The 20,010-nt window shown below is 36.6% G+C and overlaps 1 protein-coding gene across 1 annotated transcript in view; it reads right to left on the bottom strand.

The window, feature by feature from the left end:
• TRHDE (thyrotropin releasing hormone degrading enzyme) overlaps positions 1-20,010 on the bottom strand; it is a 202,624-nt gene that overhangs the window by 17,242 nt on the left and 165,372 nt on the right. Inside the window, exons 13-15 of the mRNA XM_054271588.1 lie at positions 7,500-7,647; positions 5,290-5,387; positions 4,690-4,797 (exon numbers count right to left, since the gene is read on the bottom strand). Coding sequence (XP_054127563.1) covers positions 4,690-4,797; positions 5,290-5,387; positions 7,500-7,647 — 354 coding nt within the window. The remainder of the gene's footprint in view (positions 1-4,689; positions 4,798-5,289; positions 5,388-7,499; positions 7,648-20,010) is intronic.

Here is a 20,010-nt window from a genome sequence, read left to right as displayed (position 1 = left end):
TTACATTCTCAAACTACAAGGGAAATTTCAACATGGTTATATGGTTTCTACTCTGTATTCTTCTGAACATCAGCATGGAAGTTTCAAGGGTTTCCATTGTTCCAGTACAGGAGCAGCATATATCCCAATTTAAGAGAGTGAAAATGATTGTTTTAAGATCACCATCAAGTCAGAAGTAAATACACCCCTTCAAGCAATTTAATTTTAAAAAAAGAGTAAAACTACTTAAATTCATTGATTACAACACTGCAAGACCTACTTTGAGGTCTAACCCCAGATCTTCAGTAGAAAGAAATAATGACTATTTTTTAACAACTGCAAGGATTAAAACATACCAACTCCTAAACCAGCAAAACAAGATGTGTCCTTACAATCTCTTCTGCTTCTGATGCTATGTGTTTGCCTTGCTCCTTGTACAAACAAACTTCTTTCTCAGACTTCTTTTTTTTTCCATTGCATTTTGCCCTGAAAAAGTGACCATAAGCAATACCACCTAAAGTCCCTTGCACACTAAGTATTTCTGGTATTTCAGGTACTGAAGCTCCTTGTCCTTCAGATGAATGCTCTCTCATCTTTAGACTGGAGAGCTGTATCATTTCTCTTGCTAATGAAATAAATTCCAGAGGCTGAGCTGAAGCCACAAGAGGAAAGTGTGTTGCAGTATCTTAACACTGTCCCAAACACCTCGCAGAAAGGTCGTCAGGCTTGCTTTCTGCATTGGCAGGTGCAGGGCTGAGGTATAAACCAAAGCACAGCAAACTGCTGGAATCTCAGCACTACTGCTTGAAATGGTGTTGAAGAGCAGTTGTGCTGGAAAAGAAAAGGAGCAGTCCTTTTCCTGCTCTAGTGACAACATTGAAAGGCATCTTTTGCAAGGACCCCACACTCTACGATTGCCATTTATGTATTCATTTGATATAGGTATCCTTCCTACTACCTGTAGTGCTGGACCCTAAGAGGGCCCACTCACACTTCAGAATCTCATGTTAAGAGGCTCTTCACAGCACAGTGGCTGCTGCCAGCTGCACTTCAGAGGCCCCTAAATCCCCCTGTAGGAAGCATAACTCTGAGCATCTGATTCTGCTCTATGAGCCAAGCATCCAAAAATGAATACCTAAGTCACTTTAAAAATTCCAGTCTTCACAGCCTCTCAGCTGACTTCCACCTTCATTCATAGAGGCTAATGTTGTAGATCACACATAAATTGGGATTTTTCACTATTTCCAGAAGAAAATCTGCAGCACTATACTTGGAAATCTAAGTACTATTTTTCAAACAGTACTGAAAATACAAGAAGACCTCTGCTCTTGCACCAAGAATGACCATTATTTTATTTGGTGAACAGTGGCAAATTATTTGCACAGTAAAGAATATATAATTACAAAATGCTAACAGTATCTGACATCACGATTACTTCACTTTCTTATTGTGAAGAGTAGATGGTAATTCATTTCTGGACCTACCAGATTGAATGTAATTACTAAAAATCACAGCAATTGTAAGCATATGCCAGTAAAACACACATGTTACTGTACTACCTGACACTTCATCCAAAACCAAATATTACAAGTAAAACATTTCAAAAGGACATCTAAAAAGTCATAGATTATTAATGTGGCTAAAAAAGTTATGAATGTTAGGATTTCTTCAGTATTATTAATAGCACATTCTCTGTTATAGTTATTTCAGCTTTAATTGCAGTAACTGCCAGGGAATCAAAAACCTCCCTTATATGATTTACTGATTGTGCATTTATGTGGTATTTAATATCATATTTTAATTTGATACTCACTTAATTTTCACTTGATTAAAATCTTGAGACACAAACCTAATTTCACTGTCTCTACTGCTTTGAAAAATTTCTGTCATCTTCCAGAATAAAGTTTCTGGGCGGGAGGACGGGTGGTAATGTTGCAAATTAAGCTTTATTTTTACTGTCACAGTGACACTCAAATTGTTTCTATATATAAAATATCTCTGAGCTCTCTGGAACTCTGTTTTTGCACTCTGGCTATTCAAACCCACCAAAACCAGGCTTTCTGTAACCATCAATTACATGGTCTTGTTTTAGAAAAGGGAATGGCAAACCCAACATTATCTGCTGACAAGGAATCAAATAGGCAAGGATACACAGAGTTTCTGTATCTGTCACCAACTTTTCTCACCAGTTGTCAGAAAAGTCTGGAGAAAGAGGACAGTGAGTTTCCCCTTCTTTGTAAGGAAGCAAGGTCTGAGGGAATCTTACAGGTTCTGAGGAGGCTGTTTGCAACAAATTCACAAGCAGCTGTTAAGGGCATCAAACTGAGCAAAACACTTGACTGATGACAAAGAATACAAACTAGTACCTCTTAGATATGCTCTATGCATATATTTTGGACTTATCTTGCCCTTTGCACTTGAGCTAGTTATTGCCTCTAAAGTGCTAAAAGAGGCAGAAGCATGACTCAAACACCATGCTAATTAAATTCTGATTGTGGAATCATTGGTTTCTTAGTAAAAAAGCAGAAAAAAGAGCCCTTGCTTTACTTTCAGGTTTCAGTCTGAGTTAGCTTAAACTGAGTAAAGGTGCTGTGGGATAGTTCTGATTCAACAGGATCTGAACATTCCTGAGAACACTGACATACCCTTTGAATGTTGTTCATTGTGTGAAACACAAGTTGATTTTATGTTTACTGAGCTGCTATTACTAGTGGTGTTTGTAATGTTGTTTCAATGTAAGTAGATAGGAAATAATTTTTGTTCATATATTAGTTGCATTCAGGATGTGAGACTGTTCTGAGAAAACTGGGAAATTCTGGAGCGCATGACAGAACAAATCCTACAATTTAAAAAAAATAAATAAAAGCGTGTCTCTATCTTTGCCAGTTGTGCCCCTATTTATGAGCTGACTGTCAATCTCTATTCTGTAATTACATTATTTGCTGCAGCCATTTTTCAAAACTGTGCAGTTCCTTTGAGAAACACATTGCTTTAACTTAGTAGCTATTCTCCTCTGCCCTGCTGTGGTGCTTTTATCATAATACTCATCATATGCTGGCAACCACAATCTTCTGCTACCAAAAATGGCCCCATTGAAAGGCTAAGATGAATCTTCAGACAGCTCCTTAAATTTATTCCCTTTCTCTCTTGCTACTGTTAGTAAAGCAGTAAGCTTGTGTTTTGTTATGTTTTTCTTTTCTGATGCCTCCTTTCTTAATCCTATTAGAAAGACACAGGCAGGTACCTTTGCAGGGTGACAGCTTTTTAAACAGCGAATAATCTACTGCTGTGCATGCTAATAGGTAATGCTAGGTTTGATTAACTAATTTTGCAAATGAATATCTAAGTAAATTACTTTTGCAGACTGTTTCCAATGATTCTTTCTCTATAATTGCCTCTTTAAATAGCTTCATACTGATTGTTGCTGCTTATGATAAGAATTCATATAAAACCCTGGGGTATATATTTCATAGTAAATATATCTGGTGTCACCTTACACAAGAAAACCCTCCACCTCACACACATCTTACTTAAAGGTATCCAGTAACAGTTTCAAGCTACTATTTTTCCAGAAGTTTCAAAGTCATGTAGGAAAGTAATTTCCTTTCCTGGCTGGTTTTGAAAGACACTTGGACACTTATGTTACTGAGTATGCCCATACAGGATTTTTAAAGACTACAAAGACAGACAGAGATAAGTTAATTGCAAACAAACACTAATAAGTCCAAGAAATCTCTGAAAAATCCTGCTTACTGGTATGGCTAGAGAGATCTGATTCTTTTGCCAAGCTAATACAAGACTGTGACTAAAAATGAGAGACTTTTTCTCTTATCTTTTTCTTTTCTATTTGAAAGTATAATATTCTTTTTAAAACCAAAATATTATGTCACTTATAAATGCATACAGTGTAAATATTTCACATCATCAGAAAATCCACTATTCTTTCTAAAGAAGTCGTGATCTTAACCTATACTCTGCACCGATCTCATTGTCCATAGACCACTACTTACTTAAATATTTGAAATTTCAGTTATGTCATATTTCTTAGATGCTTGCCTTTAAAAGATAAACTTCATACACAATCCATGGCCCATGCTCCTTTGCCTCAGCTGAATAAACCTGTGTCTTGGCAGCCTAACTTACACATTTGTTGTCAAACCACTACAGTGCTGCTTATGCTAAAGGCATCAGCTGTAATATTATCTGCCCTCTGAAACCTTCCACAAGCTTTTCCATGTATTCCTCAATAACATTAGTTTTCAAGTCTTCACCCTTAAATATCTTCTAACATTTCCCTCCAAAACATCTCCTTCCTTACTTCTCAGTCCTTCTGTCTCTAACTCCCATCACTTCTTTAAATGTTTAGCACCTTCTGCTCTCTTACCTCAACACAGGTTTCATGTTTGTCTGACAACAAGGTGTTCACTCATCTTTCTTCCTTTAAATCACCCTTAAAACTTGCCTTCTCATCTTCTAGCACAGAATTATCCAACAGTAATTTACCAGGAGTGGGCAGAATCCCATATATGCAAAGTCAAATAATTCGTTCTGAAACCCCACAGACATTTTTAAATGACAGCCAGCAACCTCTGCTTCCTCCAGTAATAAACTTTGCAAAAGAGGGCACAGCAGAGAAGGCAGGCAGGAAAGGAAGAGCTGCACTGCCTTTCAGTAGGAGAGTTGTGAGATACACATGTCAGCTCCACTTACCGGTTCCTATTGCTGGAAATCCAGTCTGAGATTAACGTTGCAGCCTGCTGGTGACAGTGTTTGTTCCCGAAGCTGCAGGCCAACATGATGACTTCCCGACGCAGCTCTCTGGCCAAATTAAAGAAAGCAATAAGGTTACTTTAACAAATGTGTTTGAGTGTTTGCAAAAAATACTTCTTATAACAAGTGACAGCAAGCAGTAGTTGGGCAACATATCAAAGACAATCTGGCTTTAGAAATCTCAGTGTCAGTTTAATGCCTGCAACAAATAAAGAAAGGTCACGGATCAAAACCAGCCCCCATTTACACTTAGGCACTCTTCCCGACCTCTGTGGACACATAAGTACAAGTTCTTAGAAATCCACAGCAATCAGATATTAAGCTGGGGCTTAGGAAATCATGTTCTCCCAACTTAAGAAAGAAGAATTCATCTTACAGCATGTTTCTACTTTCCCTGCAACCCAGAATAGAAAAAAACAGAGGGGTGACAGAGCTAAGGAATTACGATTGATTTATGCTACACATTACTAATTTTTAGGAGGGTGCATTTCTATAACTATATTTCTCAATTAATCAATAAAAAATTAAATATAACAGTACTCATGTTGGTATGATGCTTGAACAAGTGATTTGTTTAAATTGTTTGTGGGCCATCCAAGCTTCAGATACATTGATGCCACTTGTCTTAAAATATACTCCTGAGGAGAAAAAGAAAAGTATATTTAACATTAAAAATAATTCATTTTACTTGAAACTGAAATATTGCTAACTAGTGAGGTTTGGTCTCTGTTTGTACCCTCACATAATGTCCAACTCCAAAGACTTAGCAAAGCTACCTGTCCACTTACAATCTTCCTTCACTGCTATAGTAAGAAGCAGTCTCTAGATGAGCTACTTGATTAGATGCCTATTATAAGACAATTTATTGTTATAAAATCCATGAATTTCAAAAGTTTATCACATGCTACTTTGAACTCATAATGCACAGCTGAAAAATTACAAGGGTGTCAATAGCTTAATTTCTACTTTGTGGCCAATCTTGACTACACCTAGCATGTTCACTATTAAAAGAACACTGTTTTAATATCCATAACCGTGGTCAAAACATTATGTGAGTACAGTCAATTGACTTCAGAATATGCAACAATGTGGCTGCAAATAAGCTCTGTAAACTTAATGACACTATGCTTTAAGTTTAGGCTCCTGGTGTGCTTAAGGAACAAAACAAGCACAAGATATATTTTAGCAACTTCTACTTTTTACACAGACGACATATTTACATATTCTGACCAGTTTTGAAGAAAACCATTGTCTGTGTATTCAGTGTAATCTTTTTCCAGTGGAATTCACCAATTTGAAAAAGAGAACCAAGATATACAGAACTGCATAGGAGAGCATCTATTTTATTATTACAGATGCATAGGCATGTATATATGTCAACACAAAAGAAGATTCATACTGCAGCTTTCTCTAGCAGATATGTTATTCTGTGACTAAAAAGACTTTTTATTTTCTCTGCTATCAGCTCAGCTTTCGAAACTCCCATCAGTAGTGATAAAACATAACCCAGCTGTGAATTTTACTGGTTTTATTTATTAAAATTGTGTTTTCTTTATACAACCATGTTTAAAAGTGAAATAGCAATGGCAGACTCCCAAGAATTTTTCTTTACAGTTAACAGCAGACTAAATATGCAAATTATTTCAACTGCATTTTACATTAAGGCTCTGGTTTATATGTAGGCCTTAGCATATGTTTCACAGAAATAATCTTCCCTGTCATCAGGTAACTCTGTGTATATGTATGGGGTGTGTGCATGTCTGTTTATCTACATATCTATATATCTACATTTGTATTAACATCTACATATATACATACAGTCACTTGTAATTTTCTTCTCTCTAAGCATGGTGTCTATGGTCACATACATACAAACAAATATGCATTTAAGAAGCAAAAAGCATCCTTAGGCATTTCAGGCTTTAAAAAGCTCCTTCATTTGAAGGCTTTACAACATTACATAAAGCTACCGTATGCTGGCTGTTGAAAATATGTAGACTACATAAAATTCATAGTGAATAAAAACCCCAAGAGTTCATAATTGTCACTGGCTGTAGTCAAATCTGTGTACTTCATAAACCATGCTTCAGTGTAGCTACAGCTAAATGTTAAAATATTTGCCATGTCTATCTTAATTATCTACTATGAGCTGCTACTGCTGTCCCTTTGGACACAATTATGAATGGGCTTTTGACTCCACGGTGATCTAATTCTTGTTAATTAAGGTAACTGCATTGAATTCACCATGGATTTTGGGATGAAATAATGACTACAAATCTTTGCTTCAGTTGCGTGTATTCTGCTCAGTTGTGCCTATATTTGCTGTTCTTGCTGATCTTGGGCATCCACCTAAATATCACCATGGGGCTCCTCAAAAGAAAAAATCTGGCAATAGAATACTTTGACTCTTGTAAGTGAAATACTTTATTTGTCATAACATTTTACACGAGGGATAATTACCTTTCCTTCTTCTAGTCATATATGCCTCAAACAACAGTTATCACTGTTCAATTGCAAATGAACCAAAGCTTGATAATCGCTATGTTTAAATAAAGAGTAATTAAGATGAAAGTTAATATCCCTAGGTCATTAACAGTATCTGCCTGGGGAACAGTTCAAATCTTGGCAATAATATGAGAGAATAAGAGGCAAAAGGAAGAAAGCCAGGAAGGACAGACAGACAGAGAGAGTAAGTGGAAGAAAGACAGGAAGAACTGGAGGAAGAAAGAAAGGAAGACTGTATCTCTTACATTGAAGATATTGTAGTTTTCTGTACGGTCCAACAATTTATCTAGAGGATAAAGAGCTCGGCTGGCAGCATGCCAAGGCAGAAAATCCTTTTCCTCTGAAAGGTACCTCATAATCTCCAAAGGAATATTCTGAGGCAAATAACCAGCTCTGCACAATAAAAGAAGTTAGTATTAAATTGGTTTTCAGAAGATGGAGCATAAACAATTTTTTTCTGAAATGAAATTAAAATGAAGAAAAACATAATAAACTCATTACATTTTAATGACATAAAAATCAACTTTATAAAATACCAGCAACTTGCAGTCTCTCCCAACACAGAGAAGCATACTGACTTGATGAAGTAAGGTATGAACATACATGAAAGAAAACCAGACAAGCTATCCCTACTTTGAACCAATTCCTGTGGCTATGAAAGACATGAATGAAAAGTAATTGCCTTTAAGGAAAAGAAATCAAAAAATATCCAAAACAAAAGGAAGGTGCTACATTGTTGATTTGTAAGACAGAAAACTGTCTGCATAAAATCAACAACCAAAGGCATTTTGCTTGAGAAAACATTTCTACTGACCATCAGCAATTGAAAATAACTGGGGCTGAAGAAGAAGCTTTAGTGTTATTCTCCTCACTCTTTTCTCTCTCCTTTAGAACCTCCTTGTCTTTTGTCCACCTTAAGTCACTTTGGAAGGACTTATCCAGTGACATCACTTTGGTTCAGGATGTTCCAGCACTTTGCATACAAATTACGGATTTTTTTTTAGGTGTTTATAAATAAAACAGCTAAAATTTTGTCTCACTTTTGCAATCATAAAAGACCTCCCCCTGCATGGGAAAGAGTGTACAGGGGAGATACAGGAAGGGTTCTGAAGTAATAAGTAATAGCATTACATGTAAAATGCAATACAGACACAAGAATTTGAAAGGTACTTTAAAAAGCAAATACAGAAAATGCCTAGCTTTAGCTTTTGCTCTCACTTTTTTTTTTCAGAACAGCACTTTTTTCTTAATTATCCAGACTGCAGAAACAAAGTGCAACCCTGTGGGTGTGAACCTTCCAGAAACAAGTTGTCTATTCTTCTCCTAATGCAGGTGTTTAAATCCAAAAGGAGTTAACCATCTGCCTAGAGAGGAGATATTGATTCTCTTTTCATTAAATAGTTAAAATCAGCAAGGTAGATTCCACAAAGTTCAATTTATTAGGCTACAGTATGATATAGCTTCATAGACTAGGTTTTCTCCTTCACTGCACATGTTCCCTTAATTTCCATCAATGTGGAAAATATGCAAGCATATAGCAAACAAATAATATTACACACATTAATACAGAAATTAACCATTTCATACATGTTAATATAATTTTTTATCTCTGCTGTAATAACATGTAAAAACTGCCTCACTGCTTGAAATAGTTTGTTTCCTTGCAATGTGCACCACATCTTGCAGACCTTCATTTTTTACACTCTCTGTTGGAAGAATTACACTCTGTTCCCTTCATGTTCTCTCTCAGGAAAAAAGTGAGTTCATGTAACAGATTTCAAAAGTATCTATCCCACCCTCCAGTCTGCTTTATGTCATTTTTGTCCACATTTTATCAGCTCTGTTTTCAACTCTGGTTCCAGCACATACTCAAGCATGAAAAACAAGATCACTTGAGGCGCCCACTGTGCCAAGTGAGAAACTGAGCAGATATGAAATTAAAATGGTAAAGCATCTAGAGTAGAGAGTGGACAAAGTCCAATGCATCTGAAGACAGAAGGCTACTCCATTTTATAGGTCTTGTTTCTGAATCAGCAGAGCATCATTAAGAGGAGTTCTATGTCTTCATACTTTGTAAAGATTTCTAAACGTAATTAATGGAGCCAGAAGCGTATTGGACTGACTGCATTTAAAAATCTTCTAGGTAATGTTAGCAAAGAGGTACACTAGCCTAAAGTTGCATATACATCATTAGTTTCTAACAGAATTTCTGATTATTTTTACTGATGATGTAGTTTACATTAAAAAGTGTGGAGCAAGGAACAAGAGAAATAGCTCTAGAAAACATGCTGCTTAAGGAATAAATAGATTAATGTTTATCATAGCTGCACTAATGGACATTTAAATTCATGTTTTGAAACTAAATTTATCTACACTAAGTACAGAAAGGAAATCAACATTGCAAAACAAACAGATTATTTCTTTTTAAGCTTAACTTCTCCATAAAGACATGAGTGAAGTCGGAGATTGATCTCTTATTCCTGAGCTCCGAGTTTCCTGGTGAGTTTCAAAATCATGATTCTTGGATGACGATAGTCACCCATCCACTTCACAACACCTGTTACTCTCATCTCTCACTCACTTCTTCTAACTTCCAAATTTATCAGACTATTCAATTATGTCTGTCTCACCCCATGACACTCACTTTTCCTATTGTTTCCATGAGAGTATTGTGCAACTTACTTGAACAGACTGTGGCAAAGTTAGGTTTTTTCCCTGTTTATTCCTGACCCTCCTTTCCTTTCTGGGTATGACCCTAGAAGAGCTTATGCCCAGCGTCATCAGGATCACCCTCTCAACCACACATCAACCAATTGGTCCTAAGAGAAGGGATGGGGATGAAGGGAGATGAAGGATTCTTGGGGATGAAGGAAGATTCTTGTCATTATTAAATAAATGACAACAAATTCATCGCTTCAGATAATGGTTTAGAGGAAAAGTGGTGATGGCTGCTCAACTGATGTTAAACTCTTCAGTCAGCACATGCTGGGCAGTCCAGATGCTAAGATGAACCTTTGAGAGAACTTTAGCAGAGACATTCCTCAAATCCTTTTACGGTGGCAGTTAAGACAGCAACTTTCCTGAAGAAAACATAAGTGCTTCAGGAACATTGCCTTGGCAGAATGTTCTTTGTATTTTCCACTATTTTATTTCATGGATGCCCACGGAAAACCATGATAGCCCTATTCTTTTACCCTAGTCACTAAGCCACGTTTATGAACTTTTTACTCCAAATACACTGCACTCCTAGACTATTTGGCATTAAATAGCTTCTGTCAAGGGGTAGTACGTACATTTATTGTTTCACCTTTTTCATAAAAAGTGGTATATAATGTGTATGTTATAAATTATTAACGATATACTACAGTTTTCATAACTTGAGGAGTATTTTCATTCAAAAAAAAATCTAAAAAACCAAAAAGGAAAGATTTTAGTAAGGGTAAGGCCAAAACACTAAGGCTGCTAATTTTTACATTCATAGTTGAGAAAATAGGATATAAAGAGAAACTCTCACCCTAAACCATAAAAGATATAAACCATGTATAAGAAGTCCAAAAATTCAGATCACAGATCTAGGACCTGTGGAAAGCATCCCGGGAGGTAACATGACTACCATGACAACCAGGTCAGCAGAAGACAGAACCTCAATAAAGCAGTGTGACTGTGTTGTCACGGAATATTAGAGCTATGCTCTAATATTCTGCATCTTCACAAAGCATAACAACTGGTTTCTTAAATTCTGTATTTTAGTACAGTCACACTCTCAGTTTACACTAAAAGCTTGTCCAGTCCTAAGAGAAACTTCAAGACTCCTCTTTCCCAGGGAATACTGCATTCAGCAAGATGCACTGGGCTCACTTGAACTGTGGCAAACCAGACAAACGATGCTGGCATGATTCTAGGATTCCCCTTCACTAGCCTCGAAAAGCTAGGTTCAAAGATGGTTATATAGGATCTGGTCAGCAAAAGCATTTCTGGAGTAGGACAATAACCAAAATGAGGGAAAAAGGCAGAACAGAAAATGAGCCTGTTCTACGTCTCTCTGTGAAATCTGTTTGAAAAACACTGATCTGTGGAAATGTTAAACAGAAATGTTTCACAATGATTTTAGCAATAATAAAAAAACTAAAAATAGCAACCTTCCCATCAAAAGCAAAACTGTAAAATAATTTCCCTGACACATAATTGCCTAGAAATATTCACTCAAAAGTACTACAGAGTGTAAGTTTAGTACATACTGTACACATGCAGCTTGACTTATTACTCTCTCTTTCAAGAAAGTTGCTGGAAGGTCAATGATAGAAATCCTTATTTTTCTTGTGTCTTTTTAGCCATCAATCATATTGCTATCTTTAAGTCCAGCAAAATTACTATCAGATATTGCCTGTCAAAGTCCAAATGCATAAGAGACAGGGCTAAGAGAGAAGGTTCTTTTCTAGCCTAGCCATCTCGGAGAAAAATTGAAATATTGTCTGTCATTAGGGGAAGAACTGATTATGAGCTATACTGAAACGAGGTGACAAGCATAAATGTCACAGAAATGCTGTGATGTCCAATCTTATGTCTAGTCTGAAACAGGCTCAGTTTTTTGTAGGTATGTCTACAGTAGCCAACTGGGAATCTTAGCAAGCATGTATCTCTTCCTTAAAAAAATTACATAGAGGAAGAACCTGGGATAATTTTGGCAAGCATTTTAACAGATAAATTAGTTAATCAAACATTGTTGATACATAAAGAGTGGCTGAAAGCATACTGATGTTCAGGTAAAACACTTCTCAAGGGCAAGGTTAAAAGGTTTACAAAATTTCATCTATAGTGCCTGGAATTAAAAGAGCCTTAAGAACTCATCTAGTGTCTCCCTACCCAAAGCAGATTCATACCAGTGCCATTCCTGACAGATTTTTATTTTTTTATATAGACCTCTAGCAATGGATATCTTAGGAACACTACTATTTCAGTACTGTTCTGTCATGAGGAGATAAGAATATCATAGCTCTGCTCTTTTGCCCTGTAAATATTCATAGAAGAGTACCAACAGATCTATTTCATGTTATATATAAAATGATTTGTGGTTTACATATCTTCAGTATAAACTATGAAAAGCAGACATCCCTCTTAACAGTATTTCAAATTAGAGAGTTTTGATCTGACATCATGGGTCATGCAGAAAGCAGCCTAGACTTAAAACAGCCTCTACAAGCCCTCTCTAATCCAACTTTCCCCATACTGAGTCATTTGAAACACATGACTACAAAAGCAAAATTTAACCAAAAAGATCACATTTTGATATGCTTCATTGCTTTATCAATTTCTACGTAACTGTCCTAACTCCATCAGTTCACCACCACGTGAATCATTCTGTAGCCACCACAACACACGAGAACATGTGTTAGAAACATGGCACCACATGAGTTTTGTCTTGCTATCTAAGTTCCTGATTTCACAGTTGCCTGCCAAACCGAACAGGAGAACAGGAACGTGGACTGGCAAAAAGATTTGGTTTAGTTATTAGACAGATTACCTCTATATAAACATCCTGGTTTAGCAGGTTTTTCATGCCAAAGGAGACTGCTGATGAACTGTATTGAAAATGTGGTCTATCATTTTTATGGAAGGACAGAGGTGGAAAAAGATTTTCCAGAACTTATATTTAAGTATTATGTGGTTTATGAGATCATATCATATATTATCATAAGCACCAGTGCTTAGCAAGGTGCTATCCTGCTTACACTGAAGAAGTTGCTACAGTGGCCATTGCTAAAGAGAAAAGTGGCAATGAAGAGAAAAAGAAAGTACTGAACATGGTAGTGGAATATCCCTCACAAATAATTCCCAATAAAAATTTCATGGCAATCAAAAATAGTCTTTAAATTACATGAGGTTTTAATGAGTCAGATAAAACTAGAAGATCTAGATTATATTATGAAACATCAGTGTGTACTCAACTGCATTCTGACCTTGATTTGTTCTTTACACTGAGCCACTGAACTTATGGACAGATCCCAGCACATTCATTTTCCCCTTAGGGACAAAGTACCAAATGGTAGTGTAATTGCCAAGGGAAAATTATTACTCTGTTCTGAATTATTTCTATCATAAATCCAGCAGCAGTCAAACAGACTCCGTCACAAAAACGACAGGGTTGCCGTACAGTGATGACAGTCCCACATACAAGGGCACCATAAATCCTTTAGTCCCACCACCCAACAAAGACATTATAAGTCATGTGTTTAAATCAAAATTAGAAAATCCAAGCTGGCAGCAAACTGGTCTGCATTACAGAAACAATGGAAATGAGGTGATTTACTTGCTGCTGGTTTAAAACTCACCCTGCCTTGTCTGTTTCTCAGAAATGTGTAAAACATGACTAGCTTTTTGTCTGGGTAATTTTGAAGGGGTAAAATGCAGCTCTTCAGAACACAGATGTGCAACTCAGATTAACATCAGTTCTGTTTCTGTGCATGTGCAATATATGAATAATTAGAATATGAACTCATTAACTCCTAGAGACAGTTTAAAGCAAGTTAGGATTCTTAACAGTTGATTCATTCTTTTATCTTAACAGTCAAGCGTGTGGAATAGAATAACTCAGAGAAACTTGGCACCAATGAACATCCACATATAACTTTATCTGCCTTTTTCATTTTTTCAGGACCTATCAAGGACTAGTGTCTCTACCAATGTATTCAGGATATTCTTTTCCACAGCACCAATTCCTTGATAGCTGAGTAAGAACATGTACGTTGAACCTTGACATGTCAAAAAAGCTTTGGGCAAGGCAACTCATAGAGCTGGGAAATTAACTCTTGTAGTCACAGACATCCCCTTCAACTCCAGCAGGGCTAGAAGTCAACGATTTAAAAAACTTAAGATGACTGGCACCATGTTCAAACACAGAAGCTGCAGAAAGAATGTTTTATCATAGAAATGGACAATCTGTAAAAAAGGCCCTGTGATCTCCAGTATCAAAGAATAATCTGCCTCATACTTCCCTCCCAGGATTGAGCTGACTTTACATCAGGACCATGTAAGGACTTTATTTTTCTAAGATGCCAAAGTGACTTGATGGAGACATTATGATCTGTACCAGCTATGGACCTCCACATAAACAGGAGAGGAATGCATATCTGCTCTTTGATGAACACAACAGCAATTTTTGGCTTACAAGATCATTTTAAGAACTACTTTTAATTAGCATTCAATGTCTCCAACATTAAAAGATTCAGAGAGTCACACAGTTTGAAGTGAAGCCTGCTTCTTATTATGTTTTCTCACATGCTAAATATTTAAGGACTCTTCAAGTGACATTCAACTCCACACAAGTGCATTTGAAGCATCCTACAAAGAATAGTTCAAATTCAATGCAATTATCAGAGTATTATGTGGCTTAAATTATCTTGCACAGTTTTAGAGTTGCCACATAAGCAAAGACTAATATTAATTTGAATTACTCACCTCTGTTGAAAACAGAAGAAAACCTCAAATTTAAACCCCTCTATGCTTGTAAAAAATTCCTTCTAATTGTAGTTCACAATCTCTCCTTTCCTCTTCTTCCCCATATGAAAGAAAAATGAATTTAAAAGGAGTAATAAAGGAAGAAAAGGAATAATCTAGCTGCTAAAAATTAAGGCTATGCAATAAGGTATGTCATGTTTTTCATCATCATGAAACCATGATTTTTGAGAAGTATGTAATTCACAGGGTTACATTAAGTAAAGAAAATTGAATCTATTTCAGGGGCTAATAGACATCAATTTCAGATGACTCAATTATTATAAATGTTATTTATTTTCTTTCTCGGTGATTTTTGTTGGGAAGGGTAGAATGAAACAGCTCTTCTATTCATTAAGTTGTCAACAGGTGATGATATCTATGAGAGCATGTTTGAGTAGAATCAAAATTGAATTAGTTTATTACTATGCAGAATACTTTTTCATCACTCCCTGTTTGCCTGGTCTAATGTTTATAATTTGCATATCAGTCACCCAAGTGAAATATGTGTTTAAAAGCTAGAAACTTCATATGGACAGCACAGAATTCCGATCCTGAAAACACACACATACAATCCATATTTTGTTTGCCACAATATCTGCAGAATTGGATATTCCTTTTCTAAAAGCAATTCCCAATAAACATATTTATAATAAAAGATTCTCTGAAATTCTCTTAAATCCTCACCTATTCTCTTATCTCCACTTTGCAGAGAGGAAGAAGACACAAACAATTTAAGTTATTTTACTAAGATCACCTAGGAAGACTACAGCAGAAACAGCATCCCAGGTTACTTCAGTCCCTGTGCCTTAGGCATAACACAGTCCTTCCTGTCATTTATTGCTTGATTTCTGGATAGAGGAAAACACACTTCCAGCCAGACAGGAAGGAGCTAATCTATTACAACATTGCAGGAGACAGAGCATACATGAAGACCAGACCTCCTCTAGACAACAATCTTGGTCAACAGCTATCAGATAAGCTCAAAGAGCAGGATAATTTCTGAGAGGCAATGGTGCAGTCAGATCAAAACAGGAGGCAAAGCAGTGACTAGCCTGTGACAGCATACGACTTTATGCCAGTGGGGCATCAGTCTTGTCTTTTATAACTACAAAAGTTGGCTTATGCCTTCATTCATATACCCGTTGCTGATGCCAGGAAAGTCAAGGTATTTAGATCAGCACCTCCAGCTTCTCAGAGTGCCTTGATTTTGCTACCTTGACCAATGTAGCAGAAGGATCTTTTGCTCTCCACATTAGGGAGAAATTTCCACTGTAGGTCTGTCAGACTCATAGAAAGGAAAGTAATCAGGTTCTGGGGTAAGGGGTCAAAAAAGCTCCTTGTGTTGAGAGGATAGCTGAAGGAGGTAGAGACTAGGGCTGATCAGACAGCTGTGGGGAAGAAAAAGGGCTATGTAAATGATATGAAGTCCCAGGGAATGGATGTGTGCTTGCTATGAGAAGATTGGGTTCCCAAAGAATACCACAGGTTTTGAGGCTGTACAAAAACTTCCCCCTACCCCACCCACACATATTCCTCAAGCCAAGCCATATTTGCAGTTCTTAGCTCTGTTTCCAGTACTTGAAGTTGCAAAGAAGCCTTCAGCAAGCTCCACTCATTAATTCCTCTTCTTCTTTAACCTCAGACTCCAGTGTTTTTTGAAGCATAATTCAGCATAATTCAGCATAATTCTGGTTCAATTAATACTCACAAAACAAATTTCAGATACTGATCCCTTGCACTCTCACTACACAGCAGCCCCTGGCAGCTGCACTGCAAAAGGATACATCCATACCAAGCTGACTCCAGAGACCAGCTTGAACTCTGAGACTAAGACTATGTGGTAAAAAGAGAATGAGTTAACACCATTAGCTAAAAATAACTCTGTCACTCCCTTGAAACCAGAGTCAAGTCTTCCTGACAGTTCATTCTGGGTTTGGCTAAGAATAGAGTTAATGTAGCTTACAGGACAAAACAATTACTGCTATAATTAATCAGAAGTACCAGAAATGATTTTGGCAAATTTTGCTGGCATATGACTAGACCAAGACCTTCCCTCTGCACTAAACACTTTGCAGTGAGATCTACGGGATTGGTTTTTAGTACATGCTGAAGAGTCTTCAACTTCTTCCCTGACTCTCAGCAGGTATTTGTATCTTTCAAGACACTCTCACACCAACAGCACCAACGCTTTCCTGGAATGTGCTGTACAATTTGCTTTACTGCCTTTAGCTATGTAACAGGATCAGATGCACAAATTACACACATACTACAAAAGCAGAATTGGCTTTTAGTGGGCTTAGTTGCAGGAATTGCTTTGGTTCCTCTTGTTACAAACACATGCAAATGTTAGCTGAAATATGTATGTCCACATAAAGCAGATACCAATGCTGTGATATGTCACAAAATATACGGACTGACATGCAGCATATGGAATGAATTATGGCTACCTTAAAATAATTGAAACTTTCTATTTTCTCTAAAAAAGGCACATCTACTTTGGCCCATTGAGAGAGTATTTATGTCAAAAGAAACCAAACAACTTCTGTTGGAAACCATATGTAAATCAATTGCTAGTGAACCATCACCAAAATTTGCCTGACAGTGAATGAGAGTTACTATGGCATCTGCTGAAATAATTCAGATGAGGCCTCATTTATTAAAACAGTAAATCTATACCTCTATTAATCAAGCGTGATACAAAGTATTGATCTATAACTCCCTTAGCTGATACTCAGAGGCACTAATTAAGGGAGCTGCATAACACATCTTGTTTTCCTCAGAGTTGAACTATTAGAAAATGCAATCAGGAGTAAAGACAAAGGCTAGAGTAGAACTGCAGTAGAACTGACTAATTTAAATGGATCCTATATGACTGTTTCTGAATAGCCCAACAAAACAAAGTCAACAACCCTGAATGCGGCTGTTGAAATTTTGAAGCATTTTGAAGCACATTAATTGCAATGAGAATTTCTATCTTTGTCACCTACTTATTATCCAGACCCAGAATTTCACATGGACCCTCAAATGCCTTGACTTCTCCCGGCATTACACTGAACAGAACTTGAAGTAGCACAAACAAGCGTAACATGGAACCAATTAGCCCACGTATTTTGGAAGACTTAAAATGCTACAAGAAATGAAATCTTAATCTCTATGAAGGGAAACAGCAAGGAAGATCATTTCAATTCCATAATTTAATTTTGCAATACATGTATTTCCACCAGACATTTCAAGAATAATTCTGGATTTTTTATGGAAGTATATGAACTGCAGTCCCAGTGATGAGTTAACTATCATTTTCCAGAAATAAGAACAGCTAATCATTATGTGGGTTGGTGCTGCCTCAGGTAGCTGAATGGATAATTTTTTTTCCTCAGTGTCAAGACTCCACAGCCAGAAATCAATTTTTTAAGAAACAATAAAATAGGGGGTACTAAAGACATGATTTTCCAGATCCAAAAACTATACTTGATTAAGCAAGACTTACTTTTTAAATTAATTTCTCTCTAAAAGCTGGTGAGAAAGTGATCTGGAGTCACCATTAGCTTACTTCAGTATTTTACTTCTGGAATCAATCTTGGAGTCAAATGCACCAGCTGTTAAAGATACATTTATGTGAAGGGAGATAACCTTGATTTATATTTTGAAAACTAGGTTGGCACTGCCTTTTCTCTTGCCTGCAGACACGGGTTTTATAGAGTCAGCAGAACTCACAGCTTGGAAAGAAACAAGCCACAAAGAATTGTTTAACAACAGGAAAACAATCATCATAATTCACCATTTATCTATTTGCACCAGGATCCTGGTTTTGGTCTGATGTAGGAAATTCTGACAGAACACTTATGAAGGCCATCTACAGCATGGAAGTCACTTAGTTCACAGAAAATTCTGAAGGTACATTTTTTTCTTGTTGCTCATTTCTGATACAGCTCTCCATATTTGTGAAGCCTACAGGGGCTCTTTCATTGAAGAGAGTATAGCTCAATCTGCCCTCAATCTGTGCATGGCAATGGACAGCACTCCAACACAGTCATCCATCCTTGGAGCCTAAGAACAATTACCAACAACACCACTTTGTGCTTTCTCATTCAGTGCTTACAGAACTGGAAACAACAACAGTGGTTTTAGATGACAGTAAAAGAGATATTCACAGCCACATCTGATTCAACACTGATTAACATTAAACATTAGCCAGGCCTATTTCTTTCACATAATACTAGACCAAGGCAACCAGTTTATTGAGAGAAATCTTTTATGAAGATTTAGAGCCCATCAAGGAAGAACCAGGGGTGACACAACACTCGTAACATTAAGTGAGTACTTTATCTTATGTGGTTAAGTGGTTTTGAAAGGTCAGGTGTATGTTTCTTTCCATTAACTGTCAGTGCACTACAAGGTGAGAATGTCAAATTTACAGGTCTATTTTCGGAATGCCTAAAGTAAATTGGGAGGCATCCCACCTCACATACTCACTAACTGACCCCTTATCTTAAGGAAAGAGAAAGATATAAGAAGTTGACAAAGTTATTCACACTCTTATGAAACAGTGAAACTTTTGTTAATTATTGTGGTGCTGCTTATTGGAGCTACCAGACTTGCCCTCTGCTCTGTCTAAACTTAGATGAGAACCCCAGTTCTGTTTGTCTTCTCATGGCTTCTGGGCTTTTTCAGTCAATGTTTACTAGTATCATTTACTAGAATTAACAAATTTTTAAATTCTACTGAAACCTCATGCAAACAGAAAGATAAAGAATCTTCAAGAAGAAGGGAAGAGGGAGTGTCAAGGTGCTATTCTATGTTCTGCCAAGGATACAGCTTTTTATATTGTAAGGGTATGTGCATGCACTACAGCCAAGAATTACGCTTAAAAATCTGAAAAACAAACAAATTGTAACTTTCTTTTGTTGTTATTATTCCACTCAACTCTCCTCGAAGAATGTTATATAAACCAAAATACAGCAAGAAGGAAGATGAAGGAATGCATTTCCATATAAAATGGACCCAAAAAAATGCAATTAAAAGCTACAGAGTTTTAAATATTCCTTGGTAGTATCATTTTATTTATGTTGTTGATTTTCAAGAAATCACTATGCTGGTCAGTAGAAGGATAATAAACATTTCAGAGGAATGAAATCAAAGACACCTTTAAAAAATAAAATGTGCCATTCCAAAACAATTTATATGAGCACTTTCTTTCACTTTTCTCTAGTTTTAAATATTATTAAATTTAACTAAAGAGAAGAGTGGCACTTGTTCCACAAA

The sequence above is a fragment of the Melozone crissalis genome, unplaced genomic scaffold (genome assembly GCF_028551555.1).
Source record: "Melozone crissalis strain CALT ecotype California unplaced genomic scaffold, PUWL_Pcris_2 ptg000004l_1, whole genome shotgun sequence".
In the NCBI taxonomy this organism is placed as follows: domain Eukaryota; kingdom Metazoa; phylum Chordata; class Aves; order Passeriformes; family Passerellidae; genus Melozone; species Melozone crissalis.
The sequence above is the reverse complement of the archived record's forward strand: the minus strand, read 5'-3'. Positions and strand labels throughout refer to the sequence as shown.